The sequence below is a fragment of the Acanthochromis polyacanthus genome, chromosome 15 (assembly GCF_021347895.1).
Source record: "Acanthochromis polyacanthus isolate Apoly-LR-REF ecotype Palm Island chromosome 15, KAUST_Apoly_ChrSc, whole genome shotgun sequence".
Lineage (NCBI taxonomy): Eukaryota > Metazoa > Chordata > Actinopteri > Pomacentridae > Acanthochromis > Acanthochromis polyacanthus.
The window spans coordinates 2,714,042-2,731,494 of NC_067127.1; the positions used below are offsets into that span (position 1 = coordinate 2,714,042).

The window sequence follows — 17,453 nt, forward strand, 5'->3', positions numbered from 1 at the left end:
GCGCCGGCCTGCGTGAAAGTGTTTCATGCCTTCTGAATCGTCTCCGGTTTGATTCCACAGCCGTGATTTGGCGCGAGTCGAACACACGAGGAAGAAAAAAAGTGAATTCTGACATGCTCGCCTGCGTGTGTTTTTTCGGTAGCGCTGACAAACAGAATCACATCGAGGGGAAATTGACTTCACCAAATCCGCGGGTCAGGAGGTAACATCACCGGGGGTTGCTATGGAGACGGCCAATGACGGGGCTTCCCAACCAGCACGACAGCACGCCTGTGAAATGGCAGTTCCCCTAACGTAACCTCTCTCCCCGTCTTTTTTATCCTCTCCTCTGTCATCTCTCTTTCTTTCTTTTTTGTCCGTTTCTTTTTCTCTCCGTCACCCCGTGCGTTTTATTGTTTTCCTCCTCGATCGCCCTTCGACGCTGCAATGTACCGCTCGCTCTGCTCAAACGACCGACCCATACGTGGAAATACGCCTGTGGACAAGCACATCAACACACACACACACACACACACACACACACACACACACTTGTATACAAGAAAATGTGAGGGGGCAGCGGGATCCCAGCATGCAGGGTTTAACAGCTAATACCCCTTAGATTAACCACCCCCGGTTCCCCTCTCTCTCTCTTACACTCACACAGACACACAACATCTTCCACAAACCGAGATTAACCTCCTACGATTTACACAGTGTGTGTGTGTGTGTGTGTGTGTGTGTGTGTGTGTGTGTGTGTGTGTGTGTGTGTGTGTGTGTGTGTGTGTGTGTGTGTGTGTGTGTGTGTGTGTGTGTTGGTCTGCATGCATCCGTACACACCTTCGGGGTGCGCTGCTATCCCCCCACCAATAAAAATAAACACAACGAGAGCACACAGTCAGCCTTCAGTGACCAAGCTACTGTTCATGTGACTCACACACACACACACACACACACACACACACACACACACACACACACACACACACACACACACACACACACACACACACACATGCAGAGAGCTGGGCTTTATCTCAGCTGTAAGAATTGATCCCCCATGGATTTCAGAGGGGTCACGTGATTTGATAACCTCTACAGGATTCCCTCTGGTCAGGAGGCCTTCTTCTTTTTTTCCACCCCTGTGTGTGTGTGTGTGTGTGTGTGTGTGTGTCTGTGTGTCTGTGTGTTGTTTTTGGCCTGGTATAAAATGAATTCTCCACAGACTGATACATCATCCCCTAATCTAACGTCTGTCTGTCTCTGAGGTCTCGGATTGAACAATGGCTGGGAATAATGTTAACATCATTAGACTGCTGGTAATGGGGAGTTATCGTGTCTCATCTCTCTCTCCCTCCCTCCCTGCTTATCTTCCCCTCTTTCTCCTCATCTATTTTACACTCCGTCTGGCTCTTTAACTCTCCTCCTTTTCCTCGCGGTCTCTACTTTCATACCTAGCGACTGACTGATACTTTCAAGGATTATTTTAAGGGTGCCGCTCAGATCAAACGCCCTCCGCTCGGCCTGGCCACGGTTTACCCGCACCCCTTTAATTAGACACGGCTAATAACGCTAAGCATGCGCTGATAGCCATCTCTCTGATAAGAGTAGCCGCACAAGGACACGGGGCCCCTTTCTACCTTTTACAGTGTTACCTAAGGTTAAAATGGATAGTTAGCAGCCTTATTTTATGGCCGTGGCCCGTCACACTTGTGCCCAATTAACAGGCTAGTTGGCACTTACAGAGCAGTAATTTGCAAAGGCGGGTTAGCGAGCAGGTCTGTCCACTTCTGAGCTCGCTAACAAGGACAGCTTCTAATGCATAATGGAGAAGCGCTAAATAATAATAATTTACGGTCAGTGGAAACCCAATAAATGACTTTTAGCAGTGACAGAAAGTAGCTGCACTTCTTGGGGAAGTTTTTTTTAAACTTTCTGGTGTGCAGATGTCGCCGTCATTTGTTGGAATAATCAGAGTTTAAGGCGCATAATTCGTGAATGAAAGTTGCATTTTTACAGAGAAAGAATAAACGCTGAAGGTTCATCGGGAGATTAAAGCAAATGAAACGCTAAAGAAGTAAAAAATTAAATTATTCTCAGAGCTAACACTTTTCCAGTAATCATTCTTGTATAACTTGTGCATGTTGGATGATTTTATTGGATGTTTTCAGATAGTAGTTTGACTCTTAATTAACATGGATGCTCATGTTTGGGCCGAGTTAGGCTGCTCGGGTTTGGAAAATCACTCCAGGCCATATCTCTTTAGACGGATTGATCTAGGTGAGGATGATTCGGTAAGCGGTGTGTGTTTGTGTGCGTGTGCGAGATGAAAATAGGGGTGGAGCGGAGGCATTAATTCCAATCATTAAGAACTGGGATAGCCTGGGGGTCGAAGCCCCTCCGATCGACCGCATGTAAACTCTGAGACGACTCACCAGTTGTTCACTTGTAGGATGGTGAGGCCCGTGTCCTGCGCCAGCTGCTTCTTCTGTTCTTCTGACGGGTAGGGATGCTGCGGAGGAGACGGAGAGGAGGTTGAAACACAAATTGTTTAATGAAGCTTCTTGTTTTTGAAAAAAAAAAAAAAAAAAGGCGGTTTGATGTGCCTTTTAGTGGAGAAAGAGATGTTACGGGTTACACCGGAGCAGTAATGAGAGCTGGAGAATGAGATGTGTGCTCATGCTCAGCGGTTTGTAGGTGTCAGGGTGTGTGTGTGTGTCTGGATGTATACTGTACGTGTGTGTGAGTATGTGCGCATATTAACGCTGCACCTCCTCCCTCCAATCATTAATGGAATATGAAATCTTGTAATTAATGGCAGCCAAAAAGGCAAGCCAATTAGAAAGTTAAGTGAAGTGGAGAACCAGCTCTGGTAATTAGGCAGCCTCTTACACAAATATATTCGCGTCAACGGCCCCCCTTTCACCCCGCCGCATACGTAATCAGCGAGAGGGGAATATATAACATTAACACGATGGAATACAGACAAGAGGATCTCTTCTCTTTTATCCTCATTGCACTCGGCACAATAACACGACTTTGTTGAGTTTGCCTTTTTGCCGGAGTTACTTAAGTTTAACTGCACAGCTTCAAGTACAGAAAAGCCTCCAGGTTTCATTGTTTTCCAGCAGCAGCCTAATATAGCACCAGGAATTCCCCCAAAAATGACACAATGCCAACTAAGAAAATCGTCTAATCTAATTTTTGAGGCTGTTAAAGCGTAAATGTTAAAATATCTGCCAGTGGGGGGGTGAAAGAAAGTCAGACTTCTGCAATGGAAACGCATTTCCACACACAGATTTTATTTTTTATCTATATTTTTAAATCAAGCCTCTTTAATCGAGACTCTTTTTCAGGATTTTTAATCATTTGAACAAAAAAAATGACAAGTTTCCTCAACTTACACTAAATTTTTCTGTATTGCTTTTGATCAAGACTCACAAATGATGAACAACAGCTGCTTTGTTGGACAAACAGCCCAAACCGACTTCAGGCCCAGCAGTCAAACGCCAACTTACAAAGTCAGATAATCTCATTTTAAGGCCTTTAAATCATAAATGTCAAAATATCTGCCAGTAAGCTGGTACGCCAACGTACAACTTCTGCAGCATCAGCAGGTTTTCAGACAGAGATGGGCAAATTTCATTTTTTATCCAAACTTGGTCTCAATATTTTTAATCAAACCTCTTTATTCAAGCCACTTTTTTAGGATTTTGAATAATTTGCATTGATAAAAAGACAAGTTACACTCATTTTTTACATATTGTTTTTGATCAAGACTCATAAATGAGGCAAACGCCTGATAAACAACAGTTTCCTTGTTATCAAGCCTCTTAAATCAAAGGACTTTTTCAGGATTTGTGTTCATTTGCATTTATAAAAGATATACCACTTCAGCTTACACTAAGATTTTTTTTTTGTTTCAGTGCAGGACTGAAATGTGACACATGAAAGCCTGATAAACAAAAGACCGCTTGTTGGAAAAAAAGCCTAAACTGCCTTCATGCCCAGTAGTTAAACACCAGTGTCTAGTTTTGAGGTTTTTAAATCATAATCTGATGGTAAGACGGTGAAACGAAGCCAGACTTCTCCGGCGTCAATAAGTATTTACACAGAATAACAGAAATTTAATTGTCCTTAATTTAGCTCTCAGTATCTTTGAAGTCGGACCTCTTTGATCGAGTCACTTTATCAGAAGATTTTTAAAAATATATTTCATCCAAAGACTCCTAAAGGCCTGATAAACAACAGTTCACTTGTTGGAGCGACAGAACGAACCGACGTGAAGCGTTTAAACGTAAACCCCGCGTCCTCCAGCTGAGAACGGTTAAAGCTGAGCCACCTGTTTAAATACATAGAATGAATTAAATGGATAAATGTGAACTTGGGGAGTGTGTTGATTTATATTAGAGTGAAGCGGGGCGGGGGTGCACGGAGCCTTGTTGGAGGAGGACAATGTGCTGTTCATGACCAAGACAAGACATGGACTGTGCTGGACACCATAGGCCGGCTATAAAAGAGGAGGAGAGGAGGGCAGCGAGGGGGGGAATGGATTGTTGAAGGGACGGATCGGAGCAGAAAACTACAGAGATTCAAAATACTGAGCATACATTTAGGAAAACGCGATAAATAATGCTAAACACAGGAACATCTCGGTTTAAATTACCTACAACTGCAGTGGAAATTACAACAATGACAGCCTTAAATGCAGTATTTTGTTTTTTATTTTGCTTCTCAGCGTTTATTGAGTTAATATCTGGTGTTGTGGCGACCAACAACACGCGACAACTTGTAGCTCCAACGTTGCCACACACCCTTGATAGTCAATCAGACGTGTAAAATCGGCGCGGCACCAGCTTTTTCGTTTTTTCCATCACAGTTTTTTCAGCGCATAATGAACAGGATTGTGTTTAATGCTGGGACGACCCGACAGACAGACGGAGAGAGAGATGACTTCATTTTTTTCCCAGCCTTCCCCTGTCCATGTGATTGGTTGCGGGGGAATGGGAACACAAGGAGGCTAATTTCATGCGCTAAGTTATAATTGCATTGTCGCCTCCGGCCAGATTTGTGTCCACTTCTTTTCTGCAACCCTTTTTTTTTTTTTGCTCTCCTGTGTGCGAGCTTAGCCTCCATTCATGTAGAGTAGATATCCTCCCGATCAGATAGCATCCCAATCAAAATAACCGTGTAACTGTGTGTGTCCGAAAAGTGAGAAAACGTTATTCTTCGGGGCTTGTGTCATCTGACGGCTTGGCGTATGTCTTGCATACAGAAACACGCACACAAACATACTCCTGGCACATTAATATCTGCTCATCATGTGAGAAACCTGCCTTTGCAGATGTTCTTCCTGACAAACAAAGCTGATTGAAGAGCAGATCAATGTGTCCATTCTACGCATCCAACATCTCTACAAGCAGGAGTGTCTTCCTCGTGATACCGGGGGCCTGCCGCCCTGCCAGGGGCCACGAAGCAGCACAAATACACCCTGTCTCAATGCTTCCGACTCTCTAGCTTTCCCAGCACACACAAACAGACAGACAGACACAACTAGTCACACAATCTGAGACGGGGAGGGAAATGTGCTCGACGGCAGGCGTGGGATTTCTTCCTAACACGTTCGAAAAACAGCGGAAAACAACAACACCCTTTAGAAAATCAGCAAAAGTCAGTCAGTAATAATGTCATTGTAACTTATAATAAACTGGCGTGAGCGGCGCAGTAGTGCCACTTCACCAAACTTTGTCACGAGTTTTCACAGAGAAAACAACAAACACTTAATGCAAGAAGAAGAAGAAGATATGGTCAGGAAGCCAGCGCAACAGAGCTGTTTTCGTCCCTTTTCTTTTTCCTCCAAACCTCCAAATTAGCTTCTATCTGTCAAAACACGGTGATTTAGCTCCTCGCGCGGCAACAAGTCGCCCAGTTTTAATATTGTCTGTGAGTGATTCTGGTGTCTTAACGGCCTTTGGCTGCGGTTCAGCGGCTTGAGTGGGAAAAGAGAGAGAAAGGCCTTTTAGTGAGAAAAGCAATAACATGTTCTTTAAAAGAGCAGATGGAAAGTTTCTGCGCATCCTTCCCTCCCTTCCCTCTTCCCTCCGCCTATCTTAATGATATGTCTTCTCCAAATATACAACTCCTTTCATGAGAATTTCCACCCCGCTCGGCTCGGAGCATGTGGGTGCCAGGAGGGGTTTGTGTGTTGCTGCTTTCTTTATTCGTGTGTCTTATCAATCCCAGTATGTGTGTCCATTAGAGTTCTGCTTTGAACGTTAATCTAAGCGTGTTTCTGTGCATGCACGTCTAAGCCCAGCTGGTCACTCGTGTGTGTTTCTGTGCACAGATGTGTGTGTGGGTGAGTAACACAGCATCAGTAACATCCCCTCCCTGTCTGACCGTCTTCCTCCTCAGACGAGAACAAGAGAGGGATAGATAGATAGGAGGAGGAAAGAGAGAGGAAGAGGGAAGGAGGAGGCGAGGGGAGGAGACATGGAAATGGATATGTGGAGCCCCGGGGTTTAACAAAGAGATAAGAGCATAAATATTCTGTGAAACCCCTTTTTACTCCCCCTGTCCCATGTCTAACCCGGGAGGAAACTCTTTTTGGCGTCATGGGAGAAAAAACTATTACAGTTAGAAATTAGAAATGCCACAAAAACAAGAGTAATCAGATATTTTTTGTTCCATCGCCATCTGGAGATGCAGAATCCACAAATGTGACTTACAGCAGCCTTATTAAAAAAGGAAGGCGGAATCGTAAACTTTTGAAGTTACCTGACTCAAGCCGCTCTGTTATGATTCTAAATTTCCTGTCCTGCATTTTTCATTTGTGTTTGAGAAACCTGAAGCTTGAGTAGCTTACAGTATGGGAGAAACCGTTTCCTTCGATGCCATGCTCAAGTTCACTTGGCGTAGATCGAACCTTCGACCTTTTATTCAGAACAAACTGTCCGAACGAGACTCTCACAATCTGAGAACCTCCGCATGAAAAAGAATCTGCTTCCTCCAGGTCATGTCTTCCCCTTGATTCTTGTTTTGTGCTGTTTAAAGCCTCACCTGAGTCGATGAGAAGGGGAAAGAAAGGAAAGTCTGAGTCACTCTTTAGGCGGGGATGCTTCACTTCACCAGAAGAGGAGGGCTATTTCAGAAACGTCTTTTATCTCGCTGCTGTTCTTCCTTTTTTTCATCTCACCTCCTCAGCAAAAACAGCTCTCTTCCAAATACTTTTGATGTTTTGTAATTTGAGAAAACTAACACTGAAGCACATTTTTGTCCAAATAATTGGGCCAGATTTGATAAATAAGCAATAAACGTCGTGCGTCTTTGCATAAATAATATTATTCTAAATCGTCTGTATGGCTTGACTCCGTCTCAATGAGTGTGATTACACCCCTGTTAACCAATTCACTGCAGCCACAGTCCCCTCAGCGTTCCTCCCCTCGCCATTAGCATTATGGTGTTATCGTTGCATATATTTCTATTTAAAGCCGCGCTTCCCAAGCCTCTGTGCATCCCATTAAAAAGCCTCGACACGCCACATTAGCTCTCTGAAACTGCGGCCATGAAACGGGGACGGAGGGAGGAACGAGAGAGAGAGACGAAAATCATATGTTGTCGCAGCGCATGTGATGTCCCTCAGAAAAAAAAACACACACACACAAACTTAGAGGCCGTGACTCTGCACAATCTGTGGAGAACACACACGGGTCAGTGGTATTTTTAAGTCACTTCACCAGCAGATGGTTCGGGTTTGCCACAAGGCGTAAAGATGCCAAAAAATGCAAATGATTCCCAGTAAACAACCAGTTCAGTGTTTTTCTGTTATCACCAGGATGTTGTCGGTTATTCTGTCCTGTCGCTGGAAACCCCGATGACCTGCGACGCCACGCTGGTTAAACAGCAGCGCCATTATTCATGCTTATTGACTTGCGTGTGCCAGTGGAGGTAAAAGTGAGCAGCCCTGACTCGGCCAGATCCGCTCCCTTCGCTGTTCCCAGGTCAAATCTCTGCGGAAACCGAGCTGCCCATCAGGAATGCCTGACGGCTAATCCGGGGGCCTTTTTGGCTAGAAGGGCATCACTGTATCATACCGAACCGTCTCTACACAAACACACACACACAGTCACCATTTACTGGAAGTGTAGCCGTGCTCCTGCCAGACGTGTGTGAGATTACCTTAAATATTTGGGGAGGCGAGCACATTGTTATGCTAACAACAAACGCCTCGAACCCTGAGCATGAGCAGACTTTAAAACAAGCGTTCCAAACTATAAGCCTGGTGTATCTCATACAACAAGCTTCCAATTTCCCCCAATTTTTTTTCTTTTTTTTTTTGCTCGTTCAGTGGAAGTTTCATCCTGTGTGTGTGCGCGACACGCTGCGCTGTGAGAGCTACGCCATTTGAAATTCCTTTCTGTGTAGGTGGCATCGACTGACATCCCTTTGACTTCATTAGGGAGCAGGGACCCGGCAACAAAGCTGGCTCTGGGAGAAAGGGGGGATTAAAGAAAAAAAAGAAAAGGGAGTGAGAGTGAACAAAACAACAACAGAAAAAAAACAAAGCACCCCTAACCTAATTTCCTCTGATTCAGGCTGCTCCGATGCAAAATAACAAAACAGCGAGAAAACAGATCTTTAGAGAGACTCGAAATGAACCGACGACTGGAGGAGAGTTTCAGGATGCCCTCTGCTAAATAAACGTCCCCTTCTCAGTGCAGGAACGGCCTCTTTTATAGTATCGGTCTCCGTAAACCAGCTCAAAGCCGGCATGAATAATTTATCGCTCCTTTTTTTTTATTATTTTATCTTTTTTTAAGGGGGGAAACCTCGATATACATGCACCAGAAAGAAGAAAACCCCGTACAAACTGTTTTTGTCATCAAATCTCTCCATCTCGTCTGAAGATAAAGAGAAAAAAAACAGATGTTCTTGGGTTTTGCATTCATTAATGAGCATTTTTTCCTCGCAAAAAACAGCTTTTGTTGATTTAGGGAACTCTCACAGCGCTCTTGCCTATGGGAATGAGATAAAGCTAGTTAGCTGGTGAGGCAAAGGGTGAAAAGTATGTCATTAAAGCTCTGGTACAAAGTGGATTAGACAACGTGCTGCATTACCAGCTCCTCCGCTATGATAATGGATGATTAATATCGCTTTTGTGGAACTCTAAGGGTATATAGCATAATGCATGGGAAGCACCGTAGCTGCTGCTGGGAAGCTGCAGGGTGTGAACAATGATCTGTGTGCTTTACTGCTGGGTGGGTCTCCTATCTATGTAGACTGAAGCTTACAGCGTGTATGCACATGACCAGGTCGTGTCTTAACAAAGTGCTGCATTGTTGCATGCAGAATGTAAAGGGTGAGGTCTGGTGATACCGAAGGAAAGCGTCTTATATGATGTGCTGTGTGTGTGTGTGTGTGTGTGTGCACTCGCTAACGGCGAAGGTGTGCTTCATTAGTCCTCCCTATTCCAGCTCAGGGGAGGCTAAATTTATTAAGGGGGCCGGATGTTGCACAACACCTGCTGCTGTGCTTCCCTCTGTGCAATAAAGGGAAGGGGGTGCAGCATGCTAGCTAGTGCTAGTGGTAAGCGCTGCTCGTTGGACTGAGGCTGATGAGCTGGGGCTAATTCAAGGGGTGATTATGTAGTTTGCTGGACCACTAAACCTCTTTAAGCCCGTAATTACCGCCTATTTGAGAGAGGGGAGGCACTCCAAAGCAATCGGTACTTGCACCAAGCGGCGCGGAGAACGGCAGCCACAGCTGGAGGTGGGCTGCCTCAGGGCTGCCTGGGAATGAGGGGGTGTGTAAATGGGGAGTAAGAGGGATCCACAAAGCCTCATCCCAGTCAGGTACCACAGTAAGCTGAGAGAAAACAGTGGGATGCCCCTCAGAGCGCCAGCGTGCCAGCTCCCAGCTACAGCGCTCCGAGCTAGCTGTGCAGCAGCGATGTCTGAGCTTAAAAACAAATGTTCTCTTGTTACACACAGCTACAATACACGGAACCTGTTGCACGGGGCTGCAGAGGAGCTATTAGGAGCGAGTTCAAAGCAACAAAACAAAAAAAGCGTAGCACAAACAAGCAGATTTCCTAAACCACATAAACCCTTTGGACAGAACTGTGCTGGGAAGGCTTGGATGTGCCGTCGTGGTGAGAAACTAAAGGGCTTTTTTTAGATGCATGTCCACGACATACAAGAGGGAATCAGACTCTCAGATTGCACCTCGACCACGGGGGAATACATTTCATTTCACCTGACTTTCAAGGAAATTTGACTTTACGTAATGCCACTGAAATCTGATCCCTCAGAGGAAGCAATTTGGGGACCACAGAATGTTCTAATAACCCTGGCGATATTATTATGTTATTATCATAATTACCCTTTTGCCCCCAACGTTTTAATTAGAAACTCACCGTTGGGCCCGAGGGGGGGTGAAAAGAGCCCGAGTTGGGGGAACGCTGAAACTAGGTAAAGGTATTTCACAATTGCTCCCTTATGCTCTTTGAAGCAGCAAGTAGAAGACGGAAGGAGGATGCAGCCGATGTTATTGAAAGATGAAGCTTTCACACTCCCTCCCTCCGTTCTCTGACATCTCTGTCATTCAAAGTACACCTCCACCCCTCCCTCCTCTCCTCCCTGCATCCCTCTATCTCCCTCACCCGCCCCTTCCATCCCTCTGTTCTATATTTAGCATTTTTGCTTAACTATCTCAGTCTGCCTCCTTTTTCTCTCCCACCTCCGTTTAACTCTTTCCCTTTACAATTAGCTCTGATCTTTCCAGCCTCCTCTTCCCTCCATTTTTTCCTCCTCCTCCTCCTCCTCCTCCTCCTCCTCCTCCCGTGCTTCATCTTTCTCTCCCCTCGTCTCCAGCAGCAGAGGGCCTTCTCCATCAGTGCACCGCTTTTACAAATCAATGACTTAATCTGTCGTAACAAACAAGTGAGCAGCACCCTCGGCCCCGGCTGGCATCCCCCTGCTACCGCTAACAGAGACGGAGAAAAGAAAGCCGGAGATGCACAGAGTCAAATTCACTGGATGCAAAGGAGAGGAAAGAAGATGGGAGCACAGCGAACATGTTTCGTGTCGTCTAAAGAAAAGGAAAAGCAAGACGAGATATTGAGAAGTGCGAAAAATGTAGTTTTTCCCTCAGCTCCGTCCAGCTCCTCCACATGAGTTATCGCCTGTCTGCATCCACCACCTGCTTCACTAGCTATGATTTCCCCTCACTCCACTGGGCACACAAACACACACAGATGAACACAAACACCCTCCACACAATCACCTTGGGTCACCTGGTCAACTGTAAACGCACCACCGGCCGATGGTCATACCTGCGACGTCACCGGCCCTGAACGCATCACGACTCCTACAGTGTTTTATGCAGAACGCTTCAGTCACACAATTACAACCCAAGTAGGTTTAAAATGGTGAGAATATCACACGATCCCATCCATAAATCATGACTCCGCTCCGTTCCGACGTCTTTGAAATAGCACAAGTGCGAAAATATTGCTATGATATCATGGTTCAAGGCCATTAAAATGTGAGGCAACACAGCTGTATGTACATTATAGAAAAATGAAGTGAGAGGGAGTCATGGAAGAAAGGAGGAGAGCGAGGGAGAAGTCAGAGAGGCAGAAGGCATGCATAAAAGATAGGAAACCCTTACGGTTTTTCAGAAAGAAGCGTTTTGTCTGAGAGGGAGACACAGTGTAGAGAGGGTTCACGCATGGGAGAGAATACAAGAGGGAGGAACTGAATTGATAAATTAGTTCAGCCAACGCGCAAACTGATTACCACAATGGCAAAGCCGCAGCATCCGGCGAGCACACGCACGAAGTGAGACACAAACAACACACTCAACCGGGCATTTACAAAAGAGACATGAGGCTGACACATACAAATAAGAGCACAACTGCATATGCAGTCGCACACAGCTGCACACACACACACACACACACACACACACACACACACACACACACACACACACACACACAGCCCATGTATCTAGGGCAAGCTGCTGCAGTTGCTGTAAGTAAAAGGTATTGAGCTGCTGACTCCAGCCAGAAAATATCCCACAATCCTCTGGATCGCCAAACACAGCCTAATGGATAATGGCTAACAGCTAGCGCTAATGTGATTTCACACTTAGCAGAGTTAATATATCACCGGCTGAACGAAATCATGCTACACTCGGAGGCTATGCTAAACTCCAGAAGGGCGGTGGACGTTTGTCGTCTTCATTTGGGGGAGTTTTAGACAAAAAAATAAGAGGTATTTTGGAGTTGATGTGAGAGGCTAGCGCTGCTAATCCCCCGCTAACGGAGCTAACCACAAACTTATGACAATATTTTTCCCTGACTCTTCCACATGTCAACTTGCCACTCAGTCTCCAATAAATTCCACAGGGACGGTGGGGAACTCCACACCCCACCCAGCCGCTGACGTCATCGCTGTGGGCCGATGGATGTAAAAGTGTGTGTGTGTTTGTGTGTGTGTGTGAAGGCATCGGAGTGTATCTGAGAGCACAGAGTGAGCCTCTTCTCGGGATTTGCAGATCATTGTAAACTGATTAGTGGGTACCAAACCAAGAACGGTTTCACATATCTGAGTTACTGGGCCTGCATCCACTCAGTGCACACATTACACACACACACGCACACACACACACACACACACACACACACACGCACACACACACACACACACATCTACACACACGCACTCCTCACATACAGCTGATAATGAAAATAGAAGTAGTGTGAAACACAGCTTCAGCATGAAGCCATCAATCACTCCGACGTACAACAATGAAACCACACACTGAACTGTTTCATAGTTTCCCAACTATGAAATTATATGAGAGTTGAAGGGGGAGGTGGGAGAAGAAGAAGGATGGCAAAGCGAAAAGGGGAGATGGCGCATGGTAATAACGGTGATGAGGTATAAAGAATGAAATTAAATATTCCCTCACCTTCATGTTTAATCTCTTTGACTTAAAGCATTAAAAAAAAAAACAACCGCTGAGGCGTCACTGAGCCGGAATGACACTTTATATACGTCAAAAAGTGAGAAATCTTCCAGAATAATTTGCAAAAGTCAAACTAACATAATCTCCTTCACACTAAACACGGACTGATGACTGTGTGTGTAACCGATGATCTCCTCCAGCTACTGACCGACCTTGAGGGTCTGTAAAGTTCTCACGTTCTCAAGGAAACACGCTAACCCTCCCCTTGACTAAAGCCAGATCTGCACACACACACACACACACACACACACACACAGAGGCTCGCTTTTGGTTTAGATCTGTGACAGACATTTTGTAAAAGTTCAAAGGTGACGCGAATTAAAAGTTAACTGCCCTTGAGGGCTTTTAAATCGAGGAGTAAAACGATACAAGGAGCAGAGAGGAGAAAGAAAAAAGGTTGAAGTGAAGCCAGAAATGTAAAAAGGAACTTCATACGTGACCTGAACTGGACCCATATCTTGACAGATGTGCAGCTAATCCTTCAGCGTGCTCGGAGAGTAGCGGGAAAATCCTCATAAGGAAAAAAAATTTAAAGAAAATCGCTGACATGAAATAGGATGAAGTAAAATGTTCATCAGCAAAAAAAAAAAAAAATCCTTCTTCTGTGCTATTCTCTAAATTGCAGTCATGTGTTAACTTTTTCTGTATGTGATTACCAAGCATCTGATGTGAGAAACGTGAATTATGTCTATGTAGATTCAACAATATGACCTCTATACAGACACAGCTTTGCATCGATGTACACCCCCTGTCAAAAGTTTTGAGACGGATTCTCATTTATTTGAATGAGAAAGTGTCTCAAAACTTTTGACAGGGGGTGTATGTTGGAATTTAATATTAAACAGAGGTTTTCTGAATTTTTTGAGCATGCTGTGTTTTTTCTTCCACAATCAGACTCCCTAATTGACACTTTAGATACCTAAACTTTGGAGAAACATGAACACCAAGCATTTTCTGGTCGTTTTATTTCCACTCCTGTCCTGTTTTTATTAACTGTGGGCTCACTTTTAGCATCAATATAAAGTCATGCAGCTACTTGGAATATAAAAGAAGTAAAACATATCTTCCCCCCATTATGTAAAAGTTATAATGCCAAAAATCATACAAAAAGGTAAAAAACAAAAGTTAATTATTTATTTTAGAAAAATTTTAAAAAATGGAATCAACATGCAAAACACTCTTTCTAACAGTCACCTTTTTGTAATATTTTCTTCTTTTTACAGAATTTGATTTGTGCAAACAGCTTATTTTTGCCATCTTTTTTAAGGAGATATGTAGAATGAGGTGATTAATTGAAATCTTAGCTTAGATTTGGATAACTTCTCTAACAGAATGCCATTTCACAGAGCGCGAGGACTGTTAAAAATGGTGAAAATCTGAGTTTCTGGCTCTAGTAAATGGTGCAATTTCGGCAATACTTTTAAAGACCACGTGCTTTTCAAGCCTGCTGGAGGGTTTAGAAGGTTAAGAAGGTTGTGAAACCACATTCAGACGACCAAAACTGAACCCACATAGCCAATTAATGCCACGAATGACAATAAAATGCCAATGTTTTCACAAAGCAGTGAAATCGGAGCTGCCACATGGTCCAAGTCTTTCTGCCATCTACCGCATCCCTCCATCCATCTGTTCATCTGCTCGTCCATCCATCATTCCGTCCATCAATCATGACACAGATGGCCTTTCAGGAGCAAGAACTGATGCCTTCCCTCTGCCCCGGCCGTACCGTTACCCCCACGCTGCCCCGCCCCAGTGCCCCACATACATACATGTCCACACTCACACCTCCACCAGATGGACCGGCTCCACCGAAACAGAAAGAACCCGGTCGGCGAGGCCCATCAGCTTTTGATGCACGTGCAGAAATAGAAACCGATGAATGTGATTCGTGAAATGGCTGCAAAGTGTCGGTGTTTGTCTGCGAGGGTCAGTCCACAAAGAGAAGCCCCCAAAGAGAGCTGCTGCCTCCGGTCCCTGGGGCCTGTCAAGAGGGATAATTGATGATGTTTTCATTACAAGGTGTGGGGTAATGTGGGGGTTGGAGCACAGTGTGTGTGTGTGTGTGTGTGTGTGCGGTGGGGGTAGGCAGGTTGACTCAGCTGCCTCTTCTTTGACACCAACCACTCCTACAATCGGTAGGGACGAGTCATTGCTTCCAAATGCCCTCGTACAAACGCACACACACTCCCAGCCGCAGAGTCACACACACTAAAGCAATCACGCACACACACACACACACACACAGCCCAGAGCCCATTCCCTTCCTGGAGATAAAGTATCTGAAAAACGAATAAATAAGCCGAGAATAAGACTAACTTGTTCTCTTGTTTTTTCCCCTTGCCGCTCTGTCTCGTCACAATGTCACGCCAGGCCTTTGGCAGATCTGTCCATCTGTCTGCCGTCTCTTAGGACCTCTTTGAAATCCTAATGCGGTGGCGCCTAAGATTCTGACCACCACTTAGATTAAATTAAGACCTAATTGGAGACACCAGACCACATAGGCCACTCTGTTACCTTACAGTATCGAGACGGATGCCGTGCCTTTGTTGGCCCTTATGAATCAATGAATGAAAACACAAAAAGTCAGCTGACGTTCTGGCTTTCGTTGCATTTTCAGAGTGATTAACGGGGCGCCTTGGCGCTTGGATGGTAAATTATAATTATGCACATGAGAAATTTAATTTGTGAGGCGGATAACTAAGACAAACAAGTCTAACGACAATCACAGGACGGCTGAATGTGAGGAAACACACTGAGCCACTCTGTGTTCTGGATTGAAATCAGGCATTTGTCATACCGTCTTTTGTCATTTCTGGCTCCTCCTTATCGCCAGAACTTCACAACCTCTAGCTGTGAGCAGGAACACCCTTCCAGGAATGGGTTGCCGTGGTGGGTCAGGGTTGCCGCGGGTGACCAGGGCGCTGACACATCCAGGCTCCAGCAATAAACAGCTGAAGAATAATGGCATCTGAGGCAATGGCAAACTCTGACCTCCAAAGGTTTTTTTGCCCTCTGCCTCCTGTTGTCTCCTCGCTTTGTGGAGCTGAGAAGTTCAGGAATTGATGAATCTTGAATCTGAGCGAGCTTAAACTTCTCTCCTGTTGTTCTTTGTTCTGTCCAATCCCAGCCCAAACCACTGAGACGCAGAAGCAAATTATCTGATCTCTAATGAGTAGTGCATCCATCCGTTCGCCCATCCATCACCTCCTCTCACCCTCCTCCCACCCGGTCTGGATTCCTCCACCACCCGGGGCCCACGACAGCGAGGCTCCTGGCCTACTCTGCCAGCGCAGAAATGAATTATATCGCTTTTCACACCTGTTTCTGCTCAAACCCCCACTGCACGCTGCTGTGTTGAGGAAAAAAAAACACTTCCAAAGGGGGGAGCGAAAAGAAAGAAACAGCGGCGCTCCCCCAGCTCGGCTACATCTGCGTACGCAAGCGGTTAAATTAGACTCTAATTGTATTAACGGCGGATTATGCCTTCCAGTTTTTTTTTTATTCTCTCTCTCTCTGTGCATTTTACACATTTTAAGGGGTAGAAAGGAGGAGGGGAGGGAAAAAAAGCAGCTCATTGAGGGTTTGCGGGTTGGCTTCTTTTATGAGCTGCGATCACGGCTGCCCCTCGTTACACTGCATCTGTGTACAAATAGGAGGGGAGGAGAGCCAGAACGAGAGAGTGTTAGTGATAATGTGTATGAGAGTGTGTGTGTGTGTCCCAGTCTGTGAATATACTGACGCTAACACTCCCAACGCCAAACCCCCTGCCCTTTTTCTGCACACACACACACACCTACTTCAGTTCAGCAACAATCTAAATGGGAATACTGGCGGTGTGTGTGCGTGTGTGTGCGTGTGTGTGTGTGTGTGTGTGTAGCGAGGAGGAGGGGGTGAATTCCATCTAATTACTCTATCACATAATTTCACAAATTGCCTTTTCATAGGGGAGTGGAGAGCAGAGCACAGGGCGCGTTGGGGATTTGAGGCCTGAGCTTTCATTTACTACTCATTTCTTGTTAAATTAAACAAGAAAATACCGTTTGTGTGGAGGGGAGGGCAACGGGCGGCGTGCAGGGGGGGTCGATGGGTGGATGGGTGGGTGGATTCCAAGTGCACAATGGGAGGGATGGAGGAAACAGAAATTGGATGGCTGCTATTGCTTCATCTCAAGATAAAGAGAGGCAGACTTATGCGGCTTGATTCTACAACGTCAATGACACATCTGAGATAAAATCATGAGCAATCATTGAGAAATGAGTTTATTTCTCTTCTCCAATGTGCCATTTTGTTCGTCAGCAAAACCAACGGGCAGCCAGTCGGTGCAACATATGTTTAATTAAGGGTGTCCCATGAAAACAAACATCAAAACGAGATGAGGACACGAGTGGAAAAGCCCTCCCTTCCTCCTTTATTTTGGTTCCCTACCAAGTTTACAGCTG

At 45.3% G+C, this 17,453-nt stretch overlaps 2 protein-coding genes across 2 annotated transcripts in view; one reads left to right on the forward strand and one right to left on the reverse strand.

Moving 5' to 3' along the window:
* Nucleotides 1-17,453, forward strand: part of slc17a5 (solute carrier family 17 member 5) — a 950,640-nt gene that overhangs the window by 670,984 nt on the left and 262,203 nt on the right. The gene's annotated exons all lie outside the window — the stretch shown is intronic.
* Nucleotides 1-17,453, reverse strand: part of meis1b (Meis homeobox 1 b) — a 98,372-nt gene that overhangs the window by 29,498 nt on the left and 51,421 nt on the right. The window contains exon 9 of the mRNA XM_022212075.2: nt 2,415-2,491. Within this exon, the coding sequence (XP_022067767.1) occupies nt 2,415-2,491 (77 nt within the window). The remainder of the gene's footprint in view (nt 1-2,414; nt 2,492-17,453) is intronic.